Source organism: Patagioenas fasciata, chromosome 5, assembly GCF_037038585.1.
Source record: "Patagioenas fasciata isolate bPatFas1 chromosome 5, bPatFas1.hap1, whole genome shotgun sequence".
Taxonomy (NCBI): Eukaryota; Metazoa; Chordata; class Aves; order Columbiformes; family Columbidae; genus Patagioenas; species Patagioenas fasciata.
Window position 1 is genome coordinate 70,489,445 of NC_092524.1, and position 26,775 is coordinate 70,516,219.

General features: G+C 49.2%; 4 protein-coding genes and 1 non-coding gene across 10 annotated transcripts in view; 1 reads left to right on the forward strand and 4 right to left on the reverse strand.

Moving 5' to 3' along the window:
- The window catches only part of FANCM (FA complementation group M), a 62,459-nt gene extending 56,767 nt beyond the window's left edge, over positions 1 to 5,692 (reverse strand). For both annotated transcript variants that reach the window (XM_065838726.2, XM_071809841.1), the window contains exons 1-4: positions 5,145 to 5,692; positions 3,821 to 3,993; positions 2,317 to 2,394; positions 1,483 to 1,641 (exon numbers count right to left, since the gene is read on the reverse strand). In XM_065838726.2, the coding sequence (XP_065694798.1) occupies positions 1,483 to 1,641; positions 2,317 to 2,394; positions 3,821 to 3,993; positions 5,145 to 5,565 (831 nt within the window). In that variant the 5' untranslated portion in view covers positions 5,566 to 5,692. The remainder of the gene's footprint in view (positions 1 to 1,482; positions 1,642 to 2,316; positions 2,395 to 3,820; positions 3,994 to 5,144) is intronic.
- A 95-nt stretch (positions 5,693 to 5,787) lies between these two features.
- On the forward strand, positions 5,788 to 10,681 carry FKBP3 (FKBP prolyl isomerase 3). 2 transcript variants are annotated; one of them, XM_065839553.2, is made up of 7 exons: positions 5,788 to 5,946; positions 6,016 to 6,117; positions 6,195 to 6,302; positions 7,102 to 7,237; positions 8,221 to 8,288; positions 9,667 to 9,764; positions 10,447 to 10,681. In XM_065839553.2, exons 1-7 carry the CDS (start codon positions 5,836 to 5,838, stop codon positions 10,499 to 10,501), a joined length of 678 nt encoding a protein of 225 aa, XP_065695625.1. In that variant the 5' UTR covers positions 5,788 to 5,835; the 3' UTR covers positions 10,502 to 10,681. The 2 variants fall into 2 exon arrangements, with proteins under 2 accessions (XP_065695625.1, XP_071665944.1); XM_071809843.1 differs by lacking the exon at positions 6,016 to 6,117 and having other exon boundaries at positions 5,803 to 5,946.
- A 480-nt stretch (positions 10,682 to 11,161) lies between these two features.
- Positions 11,162 to 24,567, reverse strand: PRPF39 (pre-mRNA processing factor 39). Of its 3 annotated transcripts, XM_065839550.2 has the most exons (14): positions 24,488 to 24,567; positions 21,874 to 22,237; positions 21,475 to 21,600; positions 20,719 to 20,837; positions 19,835 to 20,002; positions 18,898 to 19,063; positions 18,186 to 18,293; positions 16,535 to 16,699; positions 16,093 to 16,219; positions 15,736 to 16,004; positions 15,023 to 15,207; positions 13,612 to 13,686; positions 12,957 to 13,077; positions 11,162 to 11,901 (listed from the first exon to the last, which is right to left on the reverse strand). In XM_065839550.2, exons 2-14 carry the CDS (start codon positions 22,201 to 22,203, stop codon positions 11,851 to 11,853), a joined length of 2,010 nt encoding a protein of 669 aa, XP_065695622.1. In that variant the 5' UTR covers positions 22,204 to 22,237; positions 24,488 to 24,567; the 3' UTR covers positions 11,162 to 11,850. The 3 variants fall into 3 exon arrangements, with proteins under 3 accessions (XP_065695622.1, XP_065695624.1, XP_065695623.1); XM_065839552.2 differs by lacking the exons at positions 21,475 to 21,600; positions 21,874 to 22,237; positions 24,488 to 24,567 and adding exons at positions 20,965 to 21,127; positions 21,231 to 21,301; XM_065839551.2 differs by lacking the exons at positions 21,475 to 21,600; positions 21,874 to 22,237; positions 24,488 to 24,567 and adding an exon at positions 20,965 to 21,295.
- On the reverse strand, positions 15,580 to 15,665 carry LOC136102852 (small nucleolar RNA SNORD127). Its single transcript, XR_010651497.1, has one exon. It is a non-coding gene; the product is annotated as a small nucleolar RNA SNORD127 (small nucleolar RNA).
- Positions 24,568 to 25,386: 819 nt separating the features above from the next.
- Positions 25,387 to 26,775, reverse strand: part of TOGARAM1 (TOG array regulator of axonemal microtubules 1) — a 34,767-nt gene continuing 33,378 nt past the window's right edge. For both annotated transcript variants that reach the window (XM_065839548.2, XM_065839549.2), the window contains exon 22: positions 25,387 to 26,144. In XM_065839548.2, coding sequence (XP_065695620.2) covers positions 25,891 to 26,144 — 254 coding nt within the window. In that variant the 3' untranslated portion in view covers positions 25,387 to 25,890. The remainder of the gene's footprint in view (positions 26,145 to 26,775) is intronic.

Sequence of the window (26,775 nt, forward strand, 5' to 3'; positions counted from 1 at the left end):
TAACAGACACGAGTCCTCTTGCTGTCTTTATTTGAATGGGAACTGCAGAAGCCACAAGTTGCTATTATGATTTTAAACAAGCCACTTCAGACCCAAGTTTGAAATGGTCACTCCAAGACCCAAAAAACTTCAATAACTTCCAAAAACCCACACTGCTTTCAGAAGCAAACTGCAGAGAACATACCTATTGGGGTTCTCTCCTAGATCTTGTGGCTGGTCAGAACGTACCTCATGACGGACTCTTTCAGCAAGGGCCAAGGAGAACACAACCCGTACCTCACCCCAGCGTTGTTAGGAGTTGTCTCTCAGTAGAGCAGCAGCAATACAAATGCAAATAGCAGATCGAAGAAAGGAAATAGAAACCACTGACGACACAATGTAGTCAGAGTTTGTCTATACTCCTCAATGACACCAGATTAGCCTAACCTGTGCTTATTTCAGTTTAAATCTCAGGTGGAACAACTCAGATTAAATCCCTGCACTCCATAGGAGCATTCAGAGGCACCTGTAGTGATGCAAACCTATTGGTTAACTTCTTCATTTACACACACTCTCGAGTTACAGGTTTGAATACAGCTGATCTAATTCAATCTAGAAAATACATGAATAAGTTCATTGGAACAATGGTCTTCACGTAAACTACACCAAAACTCACTAAGCTTTAACCAAAAACATACTCTGAAGCCAACGATCAATACTAACTTAATCCTAATTTTTTCATGCCTCTTCCCCAAAAACTAGCATACATTTTTAACTTTTCCAAGTGGTATCTGATGTAACACTATTGTCTACTAGACCATGAAGTCAGCATTGACTGGCTAACAGTTCTGGTTCCTGCTCACCTGTCCTATATTTGAACATTACCTATTGGTAAAAAACAAAAGGAAAAGGCTCTCAAGAGGTGGGGGGAAACACCAAAAAAGCCCCCAAAAACCCAAACCACACACACCAACAATCTCCCCTCCAAAAAACAAACAAACATACAAAAAATTCAAGGAGAACTAAGTACATTTACAGATGACTTAAAGCTCTAAAGAATATTCTTAATCAGAGAAAATATTTCCCTCAATACGCAGTTTTCATAAGGCTGACAATAACCCGGACAACATGAGCATGGTCATTCTCAGCATCTCAACACCGCTAAATTCAGCCACATTCAGAACCCCTGAGTTTAGGCCTCGCGTCAGCTTTGCAAGGACTCCCCAAATAGGACGAGGAAACTAATTTGATTTTCAATTTTTCCATCAGAGCTTTTGAAGTTTTTGCAAGGTGGCAACTATCACTGGTGCAAAGTGAAACAGCAGCTGCTCAAGTTGAAACCACGCTTTCTGATTTTCCTTATACCCAAAGGCAAAGTTAACTGCACAGGAAAGTGTTACCTTTACAAGTTATTGCTACTTCAGAAAGAGACGTGAAAAAAGAAGGGAAATGACACCATTAGTGGCCCTGTCTGTTTACCAATAAGGAAACGCAGCGACTCACCCGGATGTAAGCGTTCTGGATTTCTGTCAGCTCCTCACCGAGGGGAACAACGATCTTTTCCACCAGTCGCTCATGAGAATAGGGCTGGATCTCTGGAGAGTCTTCAGTGCACACCTCAATCTGCGCAATGAGCAAGTTGGAAATCACTTGCTGCACAGCCTGCGGGAGAAGCCACACAAAAAGACCATATTGACTCCAACAATGCAAGTCAGTTCCGCATGAAAGTGACTATTTCCATGGTTTAGCAGTCTTGGAATGTAATTCTGAGGAAAAGGTACCCACTACTTGTAGATGAAAAATGAAAGAGTATCCATTTAAAGCTGCCAAGTGGTACAGGAAGAGCCAGAATGGTAAGTCTGAGGATGCAAAAAGCATGCGGTGCACAAGGCTGCAGTAATGGAGCTCTGCCCTTGGCTTTGGGGGCGTCATGAGGCACCTGACGAGCAATAACCTGGAACAGGAGCTTAAACTGGATTTAGTGCATCTGCCATCAACTGAAAACTCAGCCTTACCCAATAGACTACACCGAACAGAACACGAAAGCCATTCTCCACTGGGAGGACATCCTTTGCTGTTCAAGTGGGTTTGTATTCCCCAAAGCACAAGGTATTGTTTCCTTTTAGAAAGGTCAGGAAATAAATATTGATAATACAGAGTCTTTGGCATGAAAAAGACAAACCCTCAGCAACTTACGGATTGTAAAGAGATTCAGTTTTTATGTGGAATTCTAACAGATTTCAGTATCCTGTATGGTGTCCACACTGTATCAAATGGCATTAAGATAGCTTCTACTGAAACCTGAGTACTGCGGCCATGCCAGGAGCCTTGACTCACCTTTGTATCGCTGCCCGGTGTGGCACTCAAGGCCAAGACCCGAAACTGATTTGTGTATTTGATTAGTTCCCTTACAACCTAAGGACAGGAAAGTTTCCGTTAATAACATCCTTAAAGGAGATTATTTGCTTATACAAACCATAGCCATGAAAATACGCAGTAAGTAGAAAAAGCTTAAACAAATATTCTAAAAGGAGTATACCTCAATTCAAATGGGAGCCAGGAAGTGTTCAGTTTATAACCATTTTATCCAGAAACACTTAATCGTGATTAAGTATGTTAACCCAGTCCCATTCAGCAGAGCGACCTTGGTAAATTATCTTAATTTAACAACAAGATTAACAGCACGCTAACTCAAGCAGTCTGCCAAAACACAGGTTTGGAGAACCACCCAAAAGAAAGTAAATCGTGGATGATCAGTCCCATGCAATCGGAACAGAAGTTGGATGACAACCACCACGCCAACCAGCGGCCAGTCAAGTCTCACTTGAAAATGTTGCATTAGCAACTGGGGAATGGCTGAATATTCCTCGGACCTCGCAGGTTCTCATTCTACAGCCCTCCCTAGGACCCAAGCTGGGACACATACAATGGTTCCTGAACACTCAAGCAACGACCCAACTGCCTCCCTGCTTCATTTTCCCACAGAGCGAACACTGTGCGTTCCAACCAACCATCTCACGTTGCATGGGGAAGGCAAAAAAACTACTAAAATTACTAATTGTATACATAAAATCTACAGAGAATAAGTGAACAAAGACTAACGAGGAATTCTACTTGTGCTGACAGTTCTACTGACTCATGTGAAGCTTTCGCTAGAATAGAGAACAAACCTGCCAGCTTCACTGCCCTGGGGACTGACACCGGGGAACAGAAGAGACTTTGCTCAGCTATAGCTGAAGCAAAAGCTACTGAACACAAATCTTGGCTAGTAAGCAACGAGACCACTCCAGAGACACCCTAGCAGCTTCTCCAGGGTATAAAGCTGTAACTGTCTTTCAGGTCACATCCTGATAGGAGGAGATTAAGGAGATAACACACCAAACTCTTTGCTAATCAAGACAAAACCCAATTTCAAAAAGAAATCTTGAACTTATTTAACTAATATGAAGAACTTTACAAAAAAGCCCACATTTTTTCGTGATAAAAATACCTGCCCCCATTGAAGAGTGACTCCAACAGAGCACAACACAACACAGTACACGCGAGAATACAAACACTCCTGAAAGAAACAGCATCGGGACCTTTTCTTAATTGCCCCAGTCAAAAAAACATTTTGAAACAAAAATCAAAATTTTGTTGAGACATCAAAGAACTTCCCACCTCACCGCACCAAGTTCTAATCCAGGCTTTACTTAAAACCAGGGCACTGACAATGCAAAGGACATAAGGGACAATCTCCCTGCAGCAATGACAACAGTGACACTCCATGGAGATCCTGGAAGTGATTTTAGGGGCAGATTCTTGTAACTGTGAGATAAGAATGAGGTGACTGCTGCATTACCTGACAGTAGGCGTGATTTCCAAGAGCTTTGTGGGCTTCATCAATAACCAGACATTTAATCTCCACAGCAGGACACGTCCCACGGTACAGATCGTTCACCATTATCTGAGGCGTAAGGAAAAAGACTCTCTTGGTAGCCCACAGTTCCTTCCGGCTGAGGGCTTGGGTTCCCCCTGAAAATTAAAGAAATAACATTAGCAACCTTTCTGCTGTTAAGAAGACACAACCCATGACCGGAGAGCGAAAGCAGAGGCAGACAGGGCTGGCAGATGGGAAACAGGTGCCTTTTAAAATAGCCCACACCTTTGTGCTAGTCCCATTTGCAGGGGAAGGGAAAAAAAAGCGTATGCAATGACTATGAAGACTTTTTTGCATTAAACTAGTAAATCCATAGAATCATAGAATGTCCTGAGTTGGGGTCCACAAGGATCATGGAGTCCAACTCCTGTCCCTGCACAGGACACCCCACAGTCCACACCATAAACCCAGAACTGTGGAAAACAACGTTAGAAGACTGGGATGACCGCAGCCTCCTGCAGCCCTACACCCAACCCACACCTCTGACAATGGTTTGCACTTATGGACTCAGTCATTAAGGCTATTACTTCAGCGAGCAATGGACTACAGATCATGGGGTTTGTAGGAACGTTAAATAAAAAAAGGGTAATTATTCTTTGGCTTAAGTTTCATACAGAGTATACAAGGAGCGGCTGAAGTCCCAGGGTTTGTTCAGCCTGGAGCAGACTGAGGGCAGAGCTCATGGGCTGCAGGTTCCTCAGCAGGAGCAGGAGGGACAGGGCTGAGCTCTTCTCTGTGACAGTGACAGAGCCCAGGGAACCGCAGACGTGCCAGGGAGGGTCGGTGGGACATGAGGAAAAGGTTCTTCACCCTGGGCACTGAACAGGCTCCCAGGGAGGTGTCACAGCCCCAACCTGACAGTGTTCAAGAAGAGACTGGACAGTGTCCTCAGACCCATGGGGTGACCTGTGGGGTGTCCTGTATAGGGACAGGAGGTGGACTCTATGGTCCTTGTGGGTCCCTCCAGCTCAGGGCTTCCTGTGATTTTCAGTGCAGACACTTACAGCTCTGTGTGGAAACCCCAAAGCTCTGTGAACCCCAGAAAACACATCCCAGTGCTCCACCTCCCTCACACTGGTGACCTGGGGTTTTAACTATTGCAAGGATCTCACATCAACCCCTTTGAAATCTTGTGGTCCCAAAAAACAGAGTTGTGTTTGTTTCTTTTTCCTCCACTACGTCTTTTCAGGCCGCTGCCCTCGCCTTTCAACCCAGCAGCTCCTCCGAGGCCACCCCGACCCCGTACCTGTCATCTCGGCCATGTGCCGGCCCGGGATGCCCATGACCCGGGCACACGCCTCCATCTGCTGGGCCACCAGCGGCTTGGTCGGGGCGAGGAACAGCACCTTGCCGGAGGGGAACCAGCGGTAGAAATTGTACATGACGACAGCGGCCACGAAGGTTTTCCCCAGCCCGGTGGGCAGGCAGACCAGCGTGTTCCCCAGCAGGGCGGCGCGGGCCATGCGCTCCTGGTAACCGCGCACCGGGTAGTTGGTGGGGTAGATCCAAATGGAGCCCGCGGCCTCGCAGAACCCCGGGGCTGGGTCCGCCGCGGCCGCCGCCAACAGCAGCTCATCGTCTGCCACCTCCTCTTTCTCCTTTTCCGGAGCGTTTCGGGCCGGCAGCCGCCAGGCCTGGGGCAGCGTGCTCTGCCGCCCGCCGCTCATCGCTTCTCAAGCGGTCGCGCCGCGAGTCCGCCCGGCGCTCTGAGGGGACGCGCGCCGCCCGCCATTTTCTCCCAGCGACGCCGCTTAAAATCCCCGCGGGCGCCGGGACGAAGGGGGTGGGAGAAGGGGCCGCTCCGCCCTGCGGGAGCAGGGCGGAGCGGCCCCTTCTCCCACCCCCTTCGTCCCGGCGCCCGCCGGGTAGCTTGGGCGGTGCGAAAGGAGGAGGAGGAGGAGGCGGCGGCGGTGGTGGCGGCGGTGGCGGGCGGGAAGATGGCGGCGGCGGCGTGTCCGGCGCAGCCCTGGAGCGCGGAGGAGCTGCGGAGCGAGGCGCTGCCCAAGAAAGACATCATTAAGTTCCTGCAGGAACACGCGGCGCAGGCGGTGAGTGCCCGTCCGTTTGTCTGTCTGTGTGTGTGTCTGTGTGTGAGCGCTCACCGGCGTGTCCCGCAGTTCCTGGCCGAGCACAAGCTGCTGGGGCAAGTGAAGAACGTGGCGAAGACGGCGAACAAGGAGCAGCTGATCGCGGCCTACACGCAGCTGTTCCGGAGCAAGGTGCGGGGCGGGGGGGACCGGGCGGGCGGCGCTCGGAGGGCGGCTCACCCGGCACTGCCCCGTCCCCATCCCCGCAGCGTTTCAAGGGATCGGACGGCGAGGAGAAGGCGGCGGAGAAGGCGAAGCCCGCGAAGGCGGAGGAGAGCAAGGGGAAGGCGGCCAAGAGCGAGGAGGCCGTGGAGGAGGTGGGTGCAAGGGGGCTGAGCAGTGCAGGGGAAAGGGAGCTGGGGGTCCTGGGGACAGCAGGGTGACCATGAACCAGCACTGGGCCCTTGTGGCCAGGAAGCCAATGGTGCCTGGGGTGGGTTAGAAGGGGGTGGTCAGTAGGTCAGAGAGGTTCTCCTGCCTCTCTGCTCTGCCCTGGGGAGACCACACCTGGAATCTTGTGTCCAGTTGTGGCCCCTCAGCTCCAGAAGGACAGGGAACTGCTGGAGAGAGTCCAGCGCAGCCACCAAGATGCTGGAGGGAGTGGAGCATCTCCCGTGTGAGGAAAGGCTGAGGGAGCTGGGGCTCTGGAGCTGGAGAAGAGGAGACTGAGGGGGGACTCATTCCTGGGGATCAATATGGAAAGGGGCAGTGTCAGGAGGATGGAGCCAGGCTCTTCTCGGTGACAACCAGTGACAGGACAAGGGGCAATGGGTGCAAACTGGAACACAGGAGGTTCCACTTAAATTTGAGAAGAAACTTATTCCTGATGAGGGTGTCAGAGCCTGGCCCAGGCTGCCCAGGGAGGTTGTGGAGTCTCCTCCTCTGCAGACATTCAAACCCGCCTGGACACCTTCCTGTGGAACCTCAGCTGGGTGTTCCTGCTCCGGGGGGATTGCCCTGGATGAGCTTTCCAGGTCCCTTCAACCCCTGACATTCTGGGATGTAACACTGCATGTGTTTGTTTAGTTCCACAAACTAAGTAGTTGTTTTGTCTTGTGTGTGGTCGGTGTGGGACTGGTCAATGCAGCAGTCACAACCCTGTTTTTATAAACCTAGGGGCCACCAAAGTACACAAAATCAATTTTGAAGAAGGGCGATAAAACCAACTTTCCAAAGAAAGGAGACACTGTTCATTGCTGGTACACGGGAAAACTACAGGATGGAACAGTCTTCGACACCAACGTTCAAACAAGTAAGGTCGTTTGGCTTTAGCTGTGAATGCAGGCAGGGGACATTAGCTGTGATCGTTAATCAGCCTCAGGCAGCGTTCCTTTCTGGAAGATGCGCATGGCAGGAGTCCTGACAAACTGCTCTGGCCTTTGTGTGCTGAGCCGAGCGGGGTGGCCCCGCAGCTGCCCCCGGAGCCCCATTTTCCATGAGCAGATGCAGGGCAGTATTTTAGGCCTGGCTGGTGTAAAGTTACGCAGCTGCATCCAGCCAGAGCTCACGTTTGGCGTTCTCCAGGCTGTAGATCATGTGGAATGCGGGGATTTAATCCGTGCTGAAACTGCTTTGGAGGAAAGACGTTCCCGCTTGGCGAGGTTCCTTTATCTGTGCAGCCTGACTTCCCACAGTGGAGTCAGCTTCTCCAGACACGTCTTGGGGTGCTCCTGTAATAAACCCTTAAACGTGGAGGCACTGGAACAAGAGTGAAGTCAAGTAGTCTGCTGTACTGCAGCCACTGCGGAGAAGCATGCTGGGATTTTTGGTGACAGTGTCTCAACCAAAAGACTTAGGTCTATGAAATTCTGAAACGCTGGAAGTGCTTTTGCAGTAGTGATGTCCAGCGCCGGGAGGAACAGCAGGGCTGGAATGCTCTGTGACTCGTTGTACTTACTGTGTGATGTTGTACATTCCGTGTTGACTTGTTTATTCTCACTAACGTGTTTATGATTCGTACCATCAACTTTAATAATTCAGAAATGCGTCTTTTGGGTTCACCAGATCAGTATCTGAAGGATGCTCATCAGCTTTAGCTCTTGGTGCAACTTGAACATTTAATTATGTTTTTAGTGCACAGCACTGAATTTTCCCCTAAAAATCTGACAGTGGGCTAAAAATAATACAGTAAGAACAGGTATTTATATAAAGCATTATCATAACAGTAATTTTGGATAGGAGTGTGGTGTATGCTGGTGTGATGTTAAAACAAATCAACATAAAACTGTCTTTCAGGCGCAAAGAAGAAAAAAGCAGCCAAGCCTTTCAGTTTCAAAGTTGGCGTAGGAAAAGTAATCAGAGGTGTAAGTAAAGCATTTCCAGCTCCCTCAGAACCCAAAACGCTTTCATTCTGCAGGGTGTCTAACCTGGGTGCAAGTCTTGAGCTGCTGTTCTTGTTTGTTGTGGAGGTGCAAAGGGAAGTTGAAAGCGTTTCTGTCCACAGGGTGTAACATTTATGATTTACGGATGCGTTCCTCTGTCTGCTGTGTCATTCCCCTCATCAGGCAGTGTGTGGAACAGCTTTGTGTTCCTGGGGACATCACAGCCTTTTGCTTCTGTGTAGTGCTTTGCGCTACAGACAGGGTGACGGGGCTCCTGGGGCTCCATCCATCTCTGTTCATTCGGGGGGCTTCTGTCTCTCACAAGATCGGTTTCGCTCAGCAGCTTTTTGGTATTTGTGCCTCTTTGCGCACCATTCAGTTGATCCTGACTCTGCGCTGGATGCTGAAGCTCCGGCTGCTGTCGTGACCGCCGTGAGCTGCAGTTTGATGCTGTAACTCGCGCTCTGTGCAGCACTGAGCACTGCAGTGCGCCGGCGGGAGCTGCGGGAGGGATGGAACATCCGGGCAGACTAAAAGCCCTGGGTGGAGGAATCGAGCGTCTGCTCCCCCAGCTGCTGCCTCACATCTGGAAGCCCCAGCCCTGGTGTGTCAGACACAGCAACGTGTGTGCTGAGCAGACCAGGGGCTGCGCCGCTGCGAGCCAGCGCTGAAATTGCTGCCTGTCTGCGCGAGATAACACAAGGAGGAGCTGGTGCTCACCTGACTTTAACAAACCAACCAAGCCCAACCCAGCATCATCTTTCAGGCTGCTGCTGTGCAGGAAAAAGGCCTTTATGGGTGACTGGGCTGGAACTGAGACAGGGACGATGTCCCTGGGCTGGGGGCCAGTACTGCAGAAGCAGCGGTCGCCTGTTGCTCGCATGGTGTCAGATACGCTCCTGGAGCGGTTACAGGCGTGAGCAGCAGCTGTTCTTGGGGGAGTGTTGATACAGCACTGAGCTGAACATGGCTTTGGGAGTCTGGAAGAGGGACAGGCACTGAAATACAGTCTTTAAATCAGCGTTAAATAAACGCTAATCCGGTGGCACAGCAGAGACAGCCCCCTTGTTCTGTGTGGCCGTTGGCTGCAAACCGCATTCCCAAACTGGTTACGCTCAGACCAGCACGTTACTTTATCAGTTCACTGACATCTGCACAAAGTTAACTCTCCAGTGTGCGCAGTGAATAGGGCGCAGGCTGATGTGGGAGCTGCGATACGAGCCAAGGGCAGCATTTCCGCAGTCAGAACGTGAAACCACGGCACGGTGGGCGAGTGTGCTGGGGAGGGACGTGCTACTGCACCGTGTTCCTTGCAATACATTAGAAAAGCCCTTTTTCTTATTTTTGTTTTGTCTTTCAGTGGGATGAAGCTCTCTTAACAATGAGTAAAGGAGAGAAGGCTCAACTGGAAATCGAACCAGAGTGGGCGTACGGCAAGAAAGGGCAGCCCGATGCCAAGTATCCTTCCCCACTCAGTTGCTCGTTCAGTAACTCAGAAATGCTTGGTGGAATAAAGGGTAGGGATATAATGGGGGGAGCATTGGCTTGTTACTCATAGCAGGGTTAGAATGTTCCCATATGAAAAAAGATCTGTTAACTGAGTGGATGGATGTGATTGCCCGTTTGTTTTGGAGACAAACTCCCGCGGGGAGTCCCGCGGAGGAGAGCGTGCCACTCGTTCTGTGCCTGCTTTGTCCTCCAGCTGCAGCAGCAGGGACAGGGATGCTGAGCAGTGTGGCAGGGACCACTGTTCTTTCACACCCAAATCCTTCGTCATGATAATTTCAAAGACTGTCCAGGAATTCTCTCAGTAGGACAGCAGGGCTGAGTAAGCTCATCCCAGAGGGACACCAGTGCCTGTGTCCCAGAACGGGGCAGTTCATCTCCAGAGGATCTAAATAAAGGGGGGTGTGTGGAACTGGTGCTGAATGTGTCACCACAAGTCACGTTAGAGAGCAGCTGTGGGTCCACGCCAAGTCCAGGATGTTAAAATGGATCGGTGAAATATAAAACTGACACATGGGGAACAGGTGGTAAATCACTTAACATGGGTTTGTGTGTTAACTGGGGGATTGTTTTGTGGGTCTGTTTTTTTTTGTCTGATTGTTTTTTTTAAAGCTTCCTTAACGTGTGCAAACAGAATTCCACCAAATGCAAAACTTTTCTTTGAAGTGGAACTGGTGGATATTGAATGAAGTTTCCTTTGCTGCTGGGAATCCATTTACAATCAAGAAAGCTTCTGAGAATGCAGTTTTGCTCTTGTGACTTGAGGATTTAGTTACAACTGTGGCCTTGTACTGAAATCAAGTTTGCTTTCCCTCCCCCAACGGCTGTACAGTACCGTACCACTAAAGCAAACCTAGTTTATAATGCAAGTGCCTTCACTTGTTTGTGTATCTGACCACCTTAAACCTCCTTTCTCCTGCTGCGGGGAGGAACTGCACCCACCTGAGCGCAAGTTAAAGCGCAGAGCCCTGCGGAGCGGCTCGGGCTGGTTTCGTTACCCCTGCCCTGCTGAGGGGCCTTTTCCTGAGCAGAATCCACTGTGATACCTCATGTGAGGCTTCAGCTTCGTGTTCTGGGTAGCTGCTGGTTGGCAGAACAGCACTCACCCAGCAATTTAACCTAAAGTATTAGAAGAGGCGCTGCCTTAAGTGAGGGGGGAAAAACCCCACTAAAAGTGTCCTTTCAAGGTGGGTGTAGCCGTGTCAGCTGTGATGCCCACCCCCCCTTTCTGGAAGCGCCGCAGAGGTTTCTGTGCCGCAGCCACGGGTGTTGGAACAGAACAGGCGCTGAACAGAGACGCGGGCGTTTGCCTCTCGGCTTGAAAGGCAACCCAAGACAGTTCAGAGGACTACTGGATTCCTTGCTTTTATTACAAAAATGAGAATGATCACTTTGATCAAAATGAAAAAAGTCTGCTCACACTGTGTACATGAAAAACTAAATACAAAAATCATCCCAACACAGTTTGTGCTTTTTAAAAAAGAATGCAACATCATTTTGCACTGCGTTTTCACTTTTGACCCCCACACAGAATAGAAAAGAGGTGTCGCAGCTTGCAAAGGCTGCCAGTGTAGGCTGAAGGGTTTCGATCGTCGCAACAGGAGCGGGGCAGGCAGCCGTGTCGTGATAGAGCAGCCGTGTCGCGACAGAGCGGGGCCTGGCTCCTGCGCTGCTCACAACAGCTTCGGGGAGAAACAACAACAACCCCTGAAAAAAACTACAGCTTAACTGATTAAGTCTATGGAATCATTATGAGGCTGAAAAAATTCTTCAGATATCTCCATAAATTAGTGCAGGGAATTTTTTAAAAAATGCATTTATGGTAAAGTAGAATTGTACAGAGATACCACTTATCAGTTACCAGCACACAAATCTTGCTTCACACGTACCTCGTGAACATCAGCTCACCTCACATGCAAAAGACCAAAAAGCAGGTATTACAACAGTTCTTTCATATCCCTAATTTAGAAAAATAGACTTCTTTTTAATTCCATCTTTGTTGAAACTGCAGCACAGCGAACTTCACTCCCTCTTCAGATCAAGTCGGGTGATAATACTGTCCGTAATTCCACGCGTTCTGGTAGTTGTACTAGGAACAGAAAAACGAACGCCGTGAGTGCCAGTGCTCGTGTGGCACAGACAACACCGGACAGCGAGCTCCGGTTCCAGGGACGTCACCCAAGCTCCCTCTGTAACCGGAACCGTTCCGAAGAGCGCGGCGGTGGCGCGGTGCCCGTGTCACACCCGGCACGTTGGGGTCGGAACCTCGTGAGCGAGCGTGGCCGCAGGGCAGGGCCTGGGCTGCTCCCCCTCTGGAGCCACCTTCGGTCCTGACCTGAACCAAGGGCTGCGCTCGGCTGCAAGGCCGGGTCTGTACCAGGCTCAGCACAAAGGTTGCCTGTCGTGTTTCCATTTCCTCAATAAACATGCAGCACCACTCCCAGCAGGACCTCGAACGAAGGAGGGAGCCCGAGGTGCCCTGGCGTTCAACCCAGAGCTGTGTCCTGGCACCCCTGAGCTGTGTTATGCCCAGCACTGCTGTCCCCACAGCCAGCGCTTTGCAGCAGCAGAGGCCACCGCGCAGACTGTCCCCACGGCCCGACCGCAGCCGGCTGCACGCAGGGATGGGGCAGCCACACGTTCTCAGGGGCAGCACAAACATCACACAAGAGCGGCCCCAAAGACAAGCTAGCGAACAGGCTGGTTTTGCACACACTATGTACTAGTGCAGTGCAATCCCTACAGAGACGTTAGAGGAACTACCAGCTGGGGAAAGGAACTATCAAAACACACCTGAGGTGACTCTCCCGGGCAAAACACTCCCAGGTCTATTGCCTTCAGGCAGCAACATCCCTGCCGCCAGACCCCTCACCTTGCTCTGCACTGGAATTATTTTACAGTTGTGTTTCCTTCTGTGCAGACATTCAAACCCGCCTGGACACCTTCCTGTGGAACCTCAGCTGGGTGTTCCTGCTCTGGGGGGATTGCACTGGATGAGCCTTCCAGGTCCCTTCCAACCCCTGACATTTTGGGATTCTGCGTGTCACAGCCCATGGAGGAACCAAGAAGAGCAGGAGCTCAGTTTTGACTCCGGGCTTTCCTCCCCGCAACGCGCGGACGCTCAGAACACGAGCGCAGACCCACCTGGTACCAGGCGTTGTAGTTGTACGCTGCCTGGTTCACCTGCATGTCCCCGTCCAGCATCTGCGCCGACGCCAGGGTCGGGTCGTCCGTGAGCATCTTCTTCTCGTCTGGCTCCTCGGATCTGCCAAGGGAAAACTTGTTGGTAAATGGAGTTTGTGATCAAACTGTGAGCGTGAGTTCGTGTGAGACACGTTAGAATGGCTAAGGGTTAGTAGTACTTTTAAACTTGGTGCCCTGTCCAAGCAGGATAACGGAACTTGATTTCGAGAGAGACAGCAGTACATTGTGCTTCAGAACACTGTTGAATTGTTCTGCTCAACCTGAGGCACCAAGAGCGTGTTCCTGCTCAGACACAGAATCACTTTTACCAGTACTCTCTAATTTTTCTGTGATACACAATTGAGAAAGGTATTTTCCAATAAACCTGCTCGCAAATATTTTATCCAACAATACAGCCCTATTTAGTTTATATTTTAAGTAATGAAAAAGCAGAGATCTTATCCTTGCAAGCAGTAGGTTTAAAGCTGAAAAATACATGTATGTATATATATATACACACACATATATATATACACACATAAAGAAAAAACCCAAGCAGTGTCCGAGCTCGCTCTCTGCAGGGTGTTCAGAGTGTTTCCCATGTCCAGCCCCTCACCCGTTCTCCGCTCTCCTCTTCAAGGCCTCCTGCTCCTTCAGGAGCGCCTGGTGCTCATCATAGGCATCCAGAAGCCTGAAGGAGACAAGAACACATAGAGCTTCGCTCACCGCTTTCATGGGAGCATTTCAAACACGAGCAAACACTTTAAAATGACCATTTCAAGCTAAAACTACAACAACATTCTAAACCAAAATCATCAACCAATTTTAATCAGCGACCCACCATGAAGATGGGAAAGCCAACAAGCTTCATGTGAAGGGGGATTCCACAACGCAGAGTGAAAAACCTGCTGGTAGCTCAGAAATTCCCAACCTGCTCAACTTCTCTCCCACTTCGTGCAGTTCCTTTATAAAGTATGAACCTATTTGTGTGCAGCTGCTTCTCGTGGTGACCGCGCTCCCGCGGCCGCACGCTGGCGCCGGCCATGCCACACCGGCATTGTTTAAATACTGCAAATCACCACTATACAGAATTATTACAGCGCCACAGTATCACCTACAGCCCTTTCCCAAACAACAGGGGAAGCACGGGTGTATTTAACACAAAACAAGAGTCATATTATTAATGATCAAGTATAACCATATGTTGCTGAGCGAGAGGGGGATAATTCTACTTCCCAGCTAAAATTCCTACTAATAGCTGAATATCATTTGATCTGCTCTGTACCAGTTTACAAGGTATCATGTGCAAACTGCTGCTTCTGCCAAAATTCTGCTGAAAACCATTTCTGGTGCTTATTCTGTGCTCCAGGGTTATCTGGGAGCTGAACTCCTCGTTTTGTTTGATCCCAAACCCGCAGCGCTTGGCTGGGGTGCAGGTCAGAAGATGAGAGCCAGCGGAAACCAGGGACAGGTATCGATAAAAACACACGCAGCTGAGAACTAACTCACCGTTAGTCCTTCCAAGTTAATTACCTGCTAAATGTGAATAGGAACAAGTGCTTGTTGGACAATAAAGAGGAAAAAAGTAGATATAGTTTTAATTAATTTACCTGATGCTCCCACATAACTGTACAGCATCGTTAATGCTTCTGAACATAGAAAAATCCAACCTGTGCCGTTTTGGAACCTCAAGCAGCAGCTGACAGGGTACAGAGCACCAAATGACAGCCGTCACAAAACACAGCATGTTCACTTTGAGGATCCCCCACTATAAACTCAGCAAGAGAAAACCACAGGCAGCACTTACGGGCAGCAGGATTTTACTCTATGAGGCGCTGGGTATCTCAGAAAAAAATGATCATTTTTTGAGAAGATATTCCTATTTAAAACCAGGAGTTTGGTTCAGAAAAGCAGCTATTCCTCAGCAGAGCCCCAAGCAATGGATACCACTAGCCCTACTCCTTCCCTGCTCCCACAAGCACTCTCTAGGGGACCCGCGTTTGGCCGCCGCAAAGGTTACATCTTACTTGTTCACATCAGAACCAAAATCTTCAAGAAATTCCACTTTTCGCTGAGAAAACGTAATCCTCATTTTTATAGACAAGGCGCCCTTGACAGCTTTATCGAAACAACTCAAGATGTTCTCTTCGTTCAGCTTGAGATCGCCGCTGTACTCCATCTCAAGCAAGTTGAGATACAGCTTCGTGTTTTCCTGTGCAAAAGATGTACGAGAAGTCGCACGTGTCACACTGCGGTATTAGAGCCCAATGTATGTTCACCAGATGCATACAGAACGTTTACATCATAAACACACGTTAGAATAGTCAATAAGATTTTCTTTCTACAGAGAGATCTGAAGTGATCTAACAGCACAAAAGCACGTGTCACTCTGGGCTAATAGTAAGCCAGTAGTATTTGGAGTGCCAAATACTACGAGTCCTGTCTACACAAGCAATGCTGTTCACCCGCAGATGTGAACGCGCCTACAATATTTAAGGTTCTAAAAAGGAAACAGGAAGGTATGAAGCACATGGTGCTTCTGGTGAAGAACTTTGCAAACTTCCAGATTTGCCAGCTGCAAATACGGCAACATCAGTTTAGAGGGACTGGTGTCTCCACGCGGTAAGGAAACCTTACGTACAGTTACAATTCCTGTCATCATTGTTGCCATATATATAAAAAAAATTAAAGGTTGAGAAAAAGAGCAGGTTTTTTACCACAGCAAGGAGGGAACACATACTTTGTCGATCTCTATGGCTTCTGACAGCACTTTTCTTGCCTTTGGGAGGTTTTTCTGTACTTTGAAGAGGTGTCGAGCTAACTTGATGGCGTAAAATGACGATTCGCTAATCGATTTGGCGTTCCTAACAGCTTCTTCAAGCAGGTGTTCGGCTTCCTCCATGTTCCCGTGCCTGCGTTCTAAGCTCACTCTCCGCAAGCGAATCATCGCCAGCCCTAGAACACACTCCTCAAAGGTCTTCAAGATCCTTCTCGCTTCGTCGATGTTGCCTGAAACACGGTGAAGATGCTTTAAGACACGAGGCACCCCACAGGCTCTTCCCAACGGCCCTCCCAGCGCAGCGAGGGGAGCGCTTACCCTGCTGCTCCTCGAAGGCCGCCCACAGCATGTGCACCATGGGCTTCTTGGGCAGGTGGATGGTGCAAGCCCTGCTGTAGACGTGCCGCACTCCTTCGATGCTGTGGTTCTCCATGTATTTGGCATACTACAGTCGAAAACAGAGCAGAGACGGGAAATGTAAAGCTTGTATTTGTCTTTAAAACCAGGACAGAACGATAAAATTCTTTTGTTTAAACCCATTCAGCACCTTTATTGAACCACTAGACTAGTTTCTGTAAGGAAGGACGTAGAGAGGCAACGAAGTTGGCATATGCAGCAGTCAAATCTGGTTGCAAGCAGACCATCTCCTAATGCAACAGATATAGTTATATATGAACAACGTTCCACAAGAGTGCAACGGTTAGTCACTAGGTCAAGGTGTGCAATCGGTAGGAGATGGGTGGTAAAGCGCTTCCCTTACCTTGATCCAGAAGTCCTCATAGAGGGCACATGAAATAACACATCTTTCAAAGAGGACCACAACTCGCTCATGAGTGCCGTTCTCTATCTCAAACTCTAAGTACTCTTTCCAGTTTTTCAGCTGAATTTTCTCCAGAGGTTTGACGTGAAAGTAAGGCCTCTTTATCTGCAAGAGTCACAGGACGGCCGCTGGTGACTCCCGAGCCCACCACCAACGTGCTTCAACAACACAAAGAGCCACACACTGCTCAAATCATTCCACTGCAACAAACAGGGCTTCAGAACCACCCATCGTTATCTATTCGAGCCTGCTGGGGTGACCCAAGCATTGATCAGATGTTACAGTCACATTCTGGACTAGTGACTTGCGAGCACAAGTGTTTAGAGAAGCTGAGGAAGAATCAGTGCAGTTTCTCCCTGTGGTCATGTCATGAACAGCAACGGATGGTGCCCCCGCACGCACACCCGGCCAGCTCAAGTACTGACTGCTGGGCTAGCGCGTCCCACCAACCAAACCCAGCACTGGGCTGAGAACCACGGCAAGGGAAAGCAAGGCATCAAGCTGAACCTCCTATGAACTATTCACATTAAACTGGCGCTTCCAAAAGCTAACACAATTGCATTGTCACTGAGGAGTACAAGAGGAGCTGGCTGGGACTGAGCTCAGCAGAGACATTCAAACATTGAGCTAAACACAAAGCCTCCTTCCAGAGAGCTTCTGCTTCTTCACTGTTCATCTTTAGTTTTACCTGATCATTTCTCTCCCGTACTGCAATTCCACCTCAGAGACATCCATACAAATGGATAAAGAACTTACAACAATTCAGGAGCAACATTCAATTCTTCAAGGCCACCTGAAATTTAATGCACATCACCCCCTTCCTGCTCCTCGCTGAATCCCACTATGGAACCCTAGACCCCACTTGGACAAACTCACAGGTGCCTTGTTCCTGCTCACGTAACAGCAGAGCAGGTCTAAGCGCTCTCCTGCTCTGATGTCCATCTCCCTAATTGCTGTCTGTTATAAAGACACATTTAACTTTATATGTCAAGCTCCTCACAGTCCAACAAAGTGCAACAAGGCAAGATGGCAGAGCTGACATCACAGAACCGCTAAGGAGCCTGTGTCCAACACCTGGGACAGACTTTCCATGTACTTTTCAAAAAGAAGTGAATTTAAAACAAGAACCACGTTATGCAATACAGGAAAAAGACTGAGAATTTAAAAATCCAGGTTGTTTTTTCAAAAGCAGAAAAAGTTCCACATTTGCAGTGATTAAATGATTAGTTTGTTTAATTACTTTTAATACATCACACATAGGAGCTGCATGTTGTGATGGTTACTTTTGGAAAATGAGTTAACTGATTTCAGGCTTGAAAGTGTAATGTTAAAATACAAAACCACAGAAATCTCACTCTCCTTTTAGGACAGGCTTACCTTTCCCATTACAATTACCTTCATCCCCTTATTACTGTGCAACAGCCTGGACACATGAGGCAGCAGTGACAGGCACAGAATTTCATACATGTATATTTAAGCCCAACAACAGCTTCAACTCTAAGTCCTAACTGTTACTCGACATTCCGAGCTCCCGGCCTTATGTTTAAACCTTTTGTGCACACTGCCTTACGCAGAAAAAAACCACACTTACCGCTTCTTCGAACGTCCACCGCTTACTGACTTCATGTTCGTTGTGGTTAAAGATCTCCTGGTGAATCTCAATGATCCTGTGCCTCATGTTTTCTACCTCAGTGACTAGCTAAAAACAGAATTTTCAACAATGTAACACAGGTGGACACCGCATCACCTTTGCAAGTGCATTTTACAAGGACAGCAAGATGCACAAGTTAGAAGATGCAGAGATGCATCGACCATGACCCCGAACAGCCAGGGGATGGACGCTGCCCTGAAGGCGCCTTGGCCCTTAGCACAACCCCACTGAGCTGGTTTTCTATCGTCAAGCTCTTATGCTAAAGATGATTTGAGAACAGAGATGAATTTGGATCCAAGTCAAACTTGGTTTCAGCCCGTGTACATTTTCGGAGTTTTCTTAGGCCTTCGATGGCCACAAAGCCACGCAGAACATTGCTGATGAAGAGCTTTCTCAGACCACAGCTCCTAACCTTTAACCTGGAACTACTGATATTCATTCCCAAAGTTCTGCACATCGCTTCCTTAATTTTTTAACTCCATTTCTTCAATACCTATGAAAACACCCGAAAGGTGTGTTCTGGAGACAAAGGTTGTTATCACGTGAGCCAAACAGCGCTGACATGCAAGAGAACTCTGGGAACACCTCAACTACAGACAAAATTGCCCACAACCAAACGAGTGTTGCAGCCCCAGCCCCTGTGCGCGGGCACCTTGGCAGGGTCGGTGATCTCCTCGGTGCCCGAGGGCAGGTCGTCCGCGGGCTGCGCGTCCTCCCCGCTATGGCCGTTGGCAGACGCCAGCTCCCTGCGCAGCTCCACAAACTGCTCCGTGGTCAGGAAGTCTCGAGGCAAGTTGTTCTGTATATGTTCTTTAAACCTAAGACAGGCAGAAACAAGTCAACATAAATTTGATGATTTCTGTTGCAATATTCTGCGTAACCAAGCACGGTAATAAACCCTAGTGGGGTCTGGCATTATTTTATTCATCTAGAGCAACACTGAGGATGCAGCTTCTGACAAAACAGAGACAAAAAGCAACTTCTACCATCCACCAGACTTGAAAAGCTTCACATTTCAAAGAGAAATGAAAGGAGGGTGAACTTCATCGGCAAAGACAGCCCTCTTACCATGTAAAAGGGATGGCACAGGACAAGACTGGTTTTAGAGGAAGACACCTCGCTTTCAAACCCAAAAGATCTGTAGAAATTACGGGGAAGACCGATGCAGAATTTAACGGAGGTTTCCTCTTGACCTCTCCATATGAATGCAGAATTTTACTGCCTAAAACTCAGCCACGTACTGCTCTTCAGTCAACTGAATCAGTTTCACCACCCGTGAGCACCGCATGAGGAACTGAAGCCCAAAACTTCTCATTCTGATTTTCCAAAGACATCCTCTCTTCTTCCTCTCAATTGCAAGGCCTCCCTTTATTTCACAGCAGAACTGGTGAATTTAACTAAAACCAAATTCCTACAATGTGTATGCGTACTTTAAAACAATCAAACCGTACGAGCGCACCAATAAGTAAATCAGTATATAAAATTCAGTAACTAATTCAAGCTCTTGCTCTGAGTGAACGTTTTCCCACAGCAGCAGGTTAGCGAGCGCTCAAGAAACTCAGTGTTAACGAAGTCTGTTTTCTCCTCACCTCTGGAAATGGTGACTGTAGAGCTGCGTTGGAATCCCAAGGATGCGGTCGTATATGGACGTGACTTCCCGCAGGTTTCCCTGCTCGCTTTCCCAGTTTATATACATTTCCCACAGCCTGTCAGAGCGGAAATCTGTCCCCGCAGCTAAGACTGCGTGTTCATAAGCTCTGAAAATGAAACAGTTTGACAGTTGTTTCTGGATGTGGTGAGAGAACAAGAAAAGTTGTGTCTCTTATTTATCTAAAGATCAGGAGCATCCTCATTTACTCACAACCACACTTATATTCATTATTCAAAGTATTTTCCAGGTATCTGTATGGAGATCTCTAGAATTTTACAAGGTTCGCTCTCATGTTTTTTCCTCCAGCTCTACCACAACAGAACAAACAAAGGCAACAGGAACTCAAGATATCAAGAAAATACAAAATCTTTACAAGTTCTATTTCGTAAAGATTCCAAACCCGCTACTTATAGCGGTTCCACACACCAAAGTTATACATCGATCATACACCTAGAAGCTGCTTCAGTGTAAGTTTGGCTAAGGTTTTGGGTCAAGCTTTAGTCCAACCTCTTACTCTAAGCAGCACCTCCGCCAGCAACAAGGGGGAACACATTCCAGCCATACTCCAAAAACCTCCAAGGAACTAAATTCTAAAAATTTCTATGAGAAACCTCTTCCAGCGCTGCACTAAGCATCGCCCACCGTCTAGTCTAAAGGTCTCTACCCCTTCTTATGGAATCTGGTTCCACCATCTCCTAACAATCCTGAAGGCACCTGCGGGCTGCTATCAGCTCGCCCTTAGCTCCAGCTGACTAACTCGACCGCAGTGCTACAGACCGCGGGTACGGGCTCCTCGTACCACCCAGGCTGCTTTCAACTTACCCCCGAATAGTGCTGTTAGTTTCAGGGTCAGCAGGGTCCAAGGTCTCCTTTAAGAAGTTTATATAATGTATCCAAAGATCAACACTAAGAGGAATTGCCTGAAGCCCTCTGCGATAAACCTATGAAGAGAACGGGAACTGTACTTCAAATACTCACTGGTGTCCTAAGAGAGAGGCAACACTGTGTTGTCCGGTGAACCTTAGAAATACTAATTACTGGAATTTTGTTTAAATAATCTACCATTACCATTTGGGTGGAGGTTGGATAGAACATGGCAATGTTCTGATCTCCACGTGCAGAGTCTTGATCTTCAAAGCGCAGCGGTCCCTGCATTCTGACCAGGTTGTGTGGGCAGGCTTTGGGGTACAGACCATAGGGCACAGACCCATTAGAGCATCATTGACAGCGTCTGACCAAAAATGCAATAAGATGTAGCAATTGTGACCAGCAAACCAACTATATTGCTTTGAAAATGAGTAATAAATGTAAGTGACAGAAAAGCCCTGCCCTACTTGTTAAGCTGCAGTGTAATACAGAGGCTTGCACTGCAAAGCTTGACAAACTGTAGAGGTTTAACGCACCTGCCAACAAAGAGAAAAAACATTAGCTACAAATGCCACAGACGTGACAAGTGCAAACAAAATCCCTACAAACCTGGCCGTACACGGCAGGTACTGGCAGCCAAATGACTCGCGGGAGGTTGGTCATTATTTGGCTAACCGGGCCGAGGCAGAGCTGGCCCAGCTCCCTACATACCTCATCCGACTGCTTAACGTTGTCGTGGCGCTTTTCAAGGTCTGCGTACTTTTTCCAATACCCATAGCAATATGGATAGTGCGTGAAAAACCTGTCAAACGCTTTCCTGGCCGCTGGTAAGTGGTTCTGCAAGAAATACACAATAAAAGAAATTAGTCCTTTCCTTAAAAAAGCACCTCACTTTATTTTAAAAACCGTTATTGTTTTAATATTGTCTTTAAAAGGGTCGATTGTATTTTGTGATCTCTGCTGATGACACTGGCAAAGGCAACTGTCTCCAAACAGAATCTGTGAAAGCCCGACGTGCAGTTCAAGTCTTGCCACTGGAATATCCAGGACTTGGCTTGGTTTACTTTGTTTCCTTCTGGAAGGCTAAGGACCAAGGGCCCATGCACTAACCTCCTGCTCCACGTACTGCAGCAGATACACCCATCCTGTGAAATCCTGGGGATTGTCGTCCACCACTTTCCAGAACTTGTCAAAGTCTGGCGGGAAGCCAGCCTCAATATCTGTTGTCTGTAAACTCTCGATATTTGGAATTTCACTCTCCTCCGTGTTCTCCTCATTCAGGCCAGGGGAACTATCAGGTGACTGCTCCATCTCAGTCACACTCATAATTTCTGTACTGAAGTCCATATGCTGTTCTTCTGTCGCTGTTTCGGCGCCATTGTCCGTGCTCTCGTTGCTGGCAGTCGGCTTCTCCTCCTCGGGGTTATCCGAGTTCTCCATGGCGCAGGTTACTGCTGCTGCGCAGAACCAGATCCTGCGGAAACGACAGCATCAGCGAGGACTCAAGCAGAACTTGGCTGTGAATTATCAGCCAAGCGTCTCCCAAACACTGCAGGCACCCACGTATTTCACCACAAACCTTCATCAATCAGATCTGCTTCACGCAGGAGCCGTATTCACAACTTAGAACACTGTAATAGCAGTCACACATTTTAACACCTGCACCTACAAATCACTGTGTTTTTTCTAAAAAGCGAGCGATCACAACTAGCTAGTGAGGTATAAAAGTGAACCAATACAGTTCTCCTGTATGATCTAGTGGAATTTTATTCCAAATAACAAATTATGTTCAAATTTAAGTCTCCTACTTAGTACAAATAAAACTTCTTTGCAGAATAAATATGCATTAAAACATCCCCTCAGCACCCAGCTGAACTGGTTCAGGTGATAACTTTGCAAAGAAAAGAATTCCTATCAGCACTAGAGTGGGTCCACACCAATTACGACCATTGTCTAAACTAAGTGGCACCAAATGGCCATAAAAAAGGTTCCCCTCACATCAGCCACTGGCTCCACACACAGGCTCCTCCTGCCCCTCAGGACGGGCTTCATCTTCACTTGATCTTCAGCTTGATCTCCTGCCAAACGCTGCTGCCCAGGCCCAGCCCCACCCTACTCTGAATGCTGGCCCAGCCCAGTCCAGCCTAGTGCAGCTGAGTCCAGCCTAGCTGGGCTGGGTCCTGCTCAGCCCAGCCAGCCCTCAGCCACCACCTTCTCCACCTCCAGGCTCTGTCCTAAGGATGGAGGGACCCCAGGAAGCGCAATACCCATGCAGAACACAATAGCTCAAACTGTGAACACATAACAGCGTGAGACCATCACCCTCACGCCCTGGAGCAGCTGCCGCTCCTATTTCCCTTCAGTTCTTCTCAAAGGAGATAACAGCAAATAAGTTTTGCATTTAAAAAGTCCCCACCCCACTCTATCTCCAGAATCTTTTCCTGCTGAAAGCCTGACAAGAGAACAAACAGACTGCTTGCTTTCACTTCAACAAATACATCGATAAGCCAGCAATATTATAGTGGCAAAAAAACTACCGACAGAAAAGACAAACATCTGTCCCCTATCTCCGGCAGCTTCAATGTGCGAGATAACAGGTCATGTTTTCCTGGGAGTTCACAAGGCCAAGTAATGGTAAAGTAGTGCCAAAAAGTCCACATGGCCTGCGCTGCAACTATCTAATAACCGCTTTTCTAAAGCAGGCATTTCTATTCTCCACTGCATACGTCACCTGGCAATCATATCAACACAATTTCTTTAAGCTAAAGAATTCGTAATTTTTAACCTTATAGGGTAACTATTCATAAAAATGAACAGTTTGTGCCATTCAAGAGTCACACGGAGGCGATGTGACTGCACAGAGCGCTCTACGGCTTTTGCTCTACGGGAAAAGAGGACGCTGGAGCAAGATGAGCAGTTTACTTTGTTAACGAGCAGCTCTTCCCCACCGCCTGGTCACTCGGAAAGCCTGAATCAATGACAGTTTCTCTAGTGTGTGTTGGAGATGTGTCTCAAATATTGATTTTAGGAAAGAACATGCTCTGTAAGTTCAGCAAGCAGCATCACTGCCTTTACCAGAGAATATACGCGACATTAAAACAGCTGCTGCTATTCCATACCTCGGTACAGACTACCAAATCAAGGCACAAGAGGGCTATGTTACGCAAACAGCAGCCCAAACACCTGAAAAAAGCAGGTGAGTGGATGTCTGCAGATGTAAAGATTATGAAAGTTAATACAATTCTTTCTACACGTGCAAAGATTTATGACCTTTGCACCAATGTATTCAGCCTGTTTCAGTTAAAAGGTGTATTCCATACAGCAGAGGCGTTTATAAATGTGGACGGAGAGCAGCGCGGAGCCGCCGGCCGCCCGGGCCGGGCCGGACTCACCGGGCCGGGCGGGACCCACCGGGTCGGCCCCGGCGCGGCTGCGGCCCCACGAGTCACGTTCTAGTGCCCAAAACACAATGCTGACGCATAAAACGTGCTCCGCCAAGCGCAGCCGCTTCTCCCGCGACCCGGTAACCGCCGGCCGGGACAGCGGCGGCAGGCGGCTGTCCGGGCCGCGGGAGCCCCGGCCGCGCCGCGTCCTCCCCTCAGGCCCGCCGCTCCCGTCCGCCGCCGCAGCCAGCCCGGCTGAGCCCCCCGGCCGCCCCAGGCCCCACTCCCGCCGCCGCCGGCCCCGGCCGCCCCCCGCGCCCCGGCCCTGCCCGCCCCGGTACCTGCCCGAGCCGCTGCCGCCCGCGCCTCCCGCCGCCGCCGGGCCCAGGAAGAGCGGATGGCGCCTGCGCGTCCCACACTGCGCATGCGCCCCGCCCCCCGCGCGCACGCGGTTCGCGCTCCCCTTCCCCCTCCCGCTTGTAAATGGCGCCGGTCGCTCTCGCCTCGCAGAGACACAGAGCGCCAGGGGGTGAAGGGACCTGGAAAGCTCATCCAGTGCAATCCCCCCATGGAGCAGGAACACCCAGCTGAGGTTCCACAGGAAGGTGTCCAGGCGGGTTTGAATGTCTGCACAGAAGGAGACTCCACAACCCCCCTGGGCAGCCTGGGCCAGGCTCTGCCACCCTCACCATGAAGAAGTCTCTTCTCGAATTTAAGTGAAAACTTCTGTGTTCCAGTTTGCACCCATTGCCCCTTGTCCTGTCACTGGTTGTCACCCAGAAGAGCCTGGCTCCATCCTCCTGACACTGCCCCTTTCCATATTGATCCCCAGGAATGAGTCCCCCTCAGTCTCCTCTTCTCCAGCTCCAGAGCCCCAGCTCCCTCAGCCTTTCCTCACACGGGAGATGCTCCACTCCCTTCAGCATCTTGGTGGCTGCGCTGGACTCTCTGCAGCAGTTCCCTGTCCTTCTGGAGCTGAGGGGCCACAACTGGACACAATATTCCAGGTGTGGTCTCCCCAGGGCAGAGCAGAGGGGCAGGAGAACCTCTCTGACCTACTGACCACCCCCTTCTAACCCACCCCAGGTACCATTGGCTTCCTGGCCACAAGGGCCCAGTGCTGGCTCATGGTCACCCTGCTGTCCACAGGACCCCCAGCTCCCTTTCCCTCCACTGCACTCCAACAGGTGGTTCCCAACTTTCACCTCCATCCTCTCAGACACGGAGGCGGCAGCAGTGCTACAGAAATAAATCCGTTTATTCTCCTCAGGTTCCTGTGTAAAACGCGTACAGTACCGGTGGGGGGTGAGGCTGCAGCTTTACCGGCGCTGCCAGGGAGGGTTGGGGCTGGTTCCCTCAGTGCAGACAGCGAACGGACAGCGGGCACAGCGAGTAATACTGCACAATGCGAAGTGTGTTAGAAAAATACGTATTTTTCACCAATAATCACACAAAACCCTGTTGTACTGTATAGTAACCGCTGTGATTCTCTTCCACTGACTGGTGCAAGGCTCAACAACTCAAACATGGCGATGTGGTGAGTGTGTTAATTCACTACGAACAGGGAGCTGCGCGGGGGCTCTGAACACACATGCAGAGCAGAAGGGACCCGTCCTGTGTCCCCGGCCGGTGACAGCACCAGGAGCACACCCAGAGCTCTGCCAGCCCAGCCCGCAGCGACCCGCACCGGGGACGCACCGGCACTGCCAGCTCAGCGAGTTCCACGCGTGCAGAGGCTGCTCCTTTAGGTCGCCATCTCCAGAAGTTCTTCTAAACTCCTCCTGACGTGTGGCGGCTGGGCCGCAGCGTGAGTGAGGAGACTCGGGCCCATCTGTGCAAAAAGTGCTCTGGCTAACTTGGCTGTGGCCGCGCGGATGTTTCCTCCAGCTCCGGGCAAAGAGCCGCTGCTCGTCATGTTTCCCAGGAGGTGCCAAAGGACAACCAGAACCTTTTGCTCCACGGCGTAAGGCTTCCGCGGGTATAGCTCCGTAACGAGATCTGCGGGAGAGACAGCAGGTCATCCAGCGGCGTGTGTCATACGACACAATTCAGAAGCGATCCCGGGCTGCGAGGGGTGTTTATAAAAGCACTCTGTGTCAAATCACCTTCTCAAAGCAGCTAGCGAAGGAATGGCTGCGATACGCGAGAGCTTGTCTGTTGTTGCACACAACAGAAAAGATCCAGCCTTCCCTACAAACACCCCTTTTATTGTCTCTCGAGAGGTCACACAGCAGCACTGGTGCTGCTGATAATTACACTTTTCTATTAAATTAAAACAGGCAAAAGAAAAGGGGTTTTTTGAATTTTGTTAAGTTAGGATTATCTTAAGGACCTTCATTGCTCACAGTGCACTGCGTAACGTCTGGTGTTTTATGATCTCCCCACTATCTCAGAAATATGCAGTAAGTATTTGAGTTCAAGGAATAAAGTAAACTTATACTATAAATATACATATAAGATGAATCATTTTCCTTGCTCAGAGAATCACGTCATGCTTTAAGTATTTCATTCGCCAATGTTTGCCTTTTTGCTAGAATGGACTCTTTTGAAACGTAATACAAACTACTCCAGAAAACCCCAGCAAGAGATGAACTGTTTGAAGGTTGGGGATTAACACATTCTGAAAGCA

What these genes read in the sequence shown, in the direction of transcription:
- FKBP3 (XM_065839553.2), top strand. Translation starts at nt 5,836, where the DNA reads ATGGCGGCGGCGGCGTGTCCGGCGCAGCCCTGGAGCGCGGAGGAGCTG. An exon ending in CGCAGCTGTTCCGGAGCAAG is followed by an intron (nt 6,118 to 6,194) that starts GTGCGGGGCGGG and finishes CCATCCCCGCAG; the next exon opens with CGTTTCAAGGGATCGGACGG. An exon ending in TAGGAAAAGTAATCAGAGGT is followed by an intron (nt 8,289 to 9,666) that starts GTAAGTAAAGCA and finishes TTTGTCTTTCAG; the next exon opens with TGGGATGAAGCTCTCTTAAC.
- PRPF39 (XM_065839550.2), bottom strand. Translation starts at nt 22,203, where the DNA reads ATGGAGAACTCGGATAACCCCGAGGAGGAGAAGCCGACTGCCAGCAAC. An exon ending in ACGTTAAGCAGTCGGATGAG is followed by an intron (nt 20,838 to 21,474) that starts GTATGTAGGGAG and finishes TTCTCTTCATAG; the next exon opens with GTTTATCGCAGAGGGCTTCA. An exon ending in ATGAGGACTTCTGGATCAAG is followed by an intron (nt 16,220 to 16,534) that starts GTAAGGGAAGCG and finishes TTTCGACTGTAG; the next exon opens with TATGCCAAATACATGGAGAA.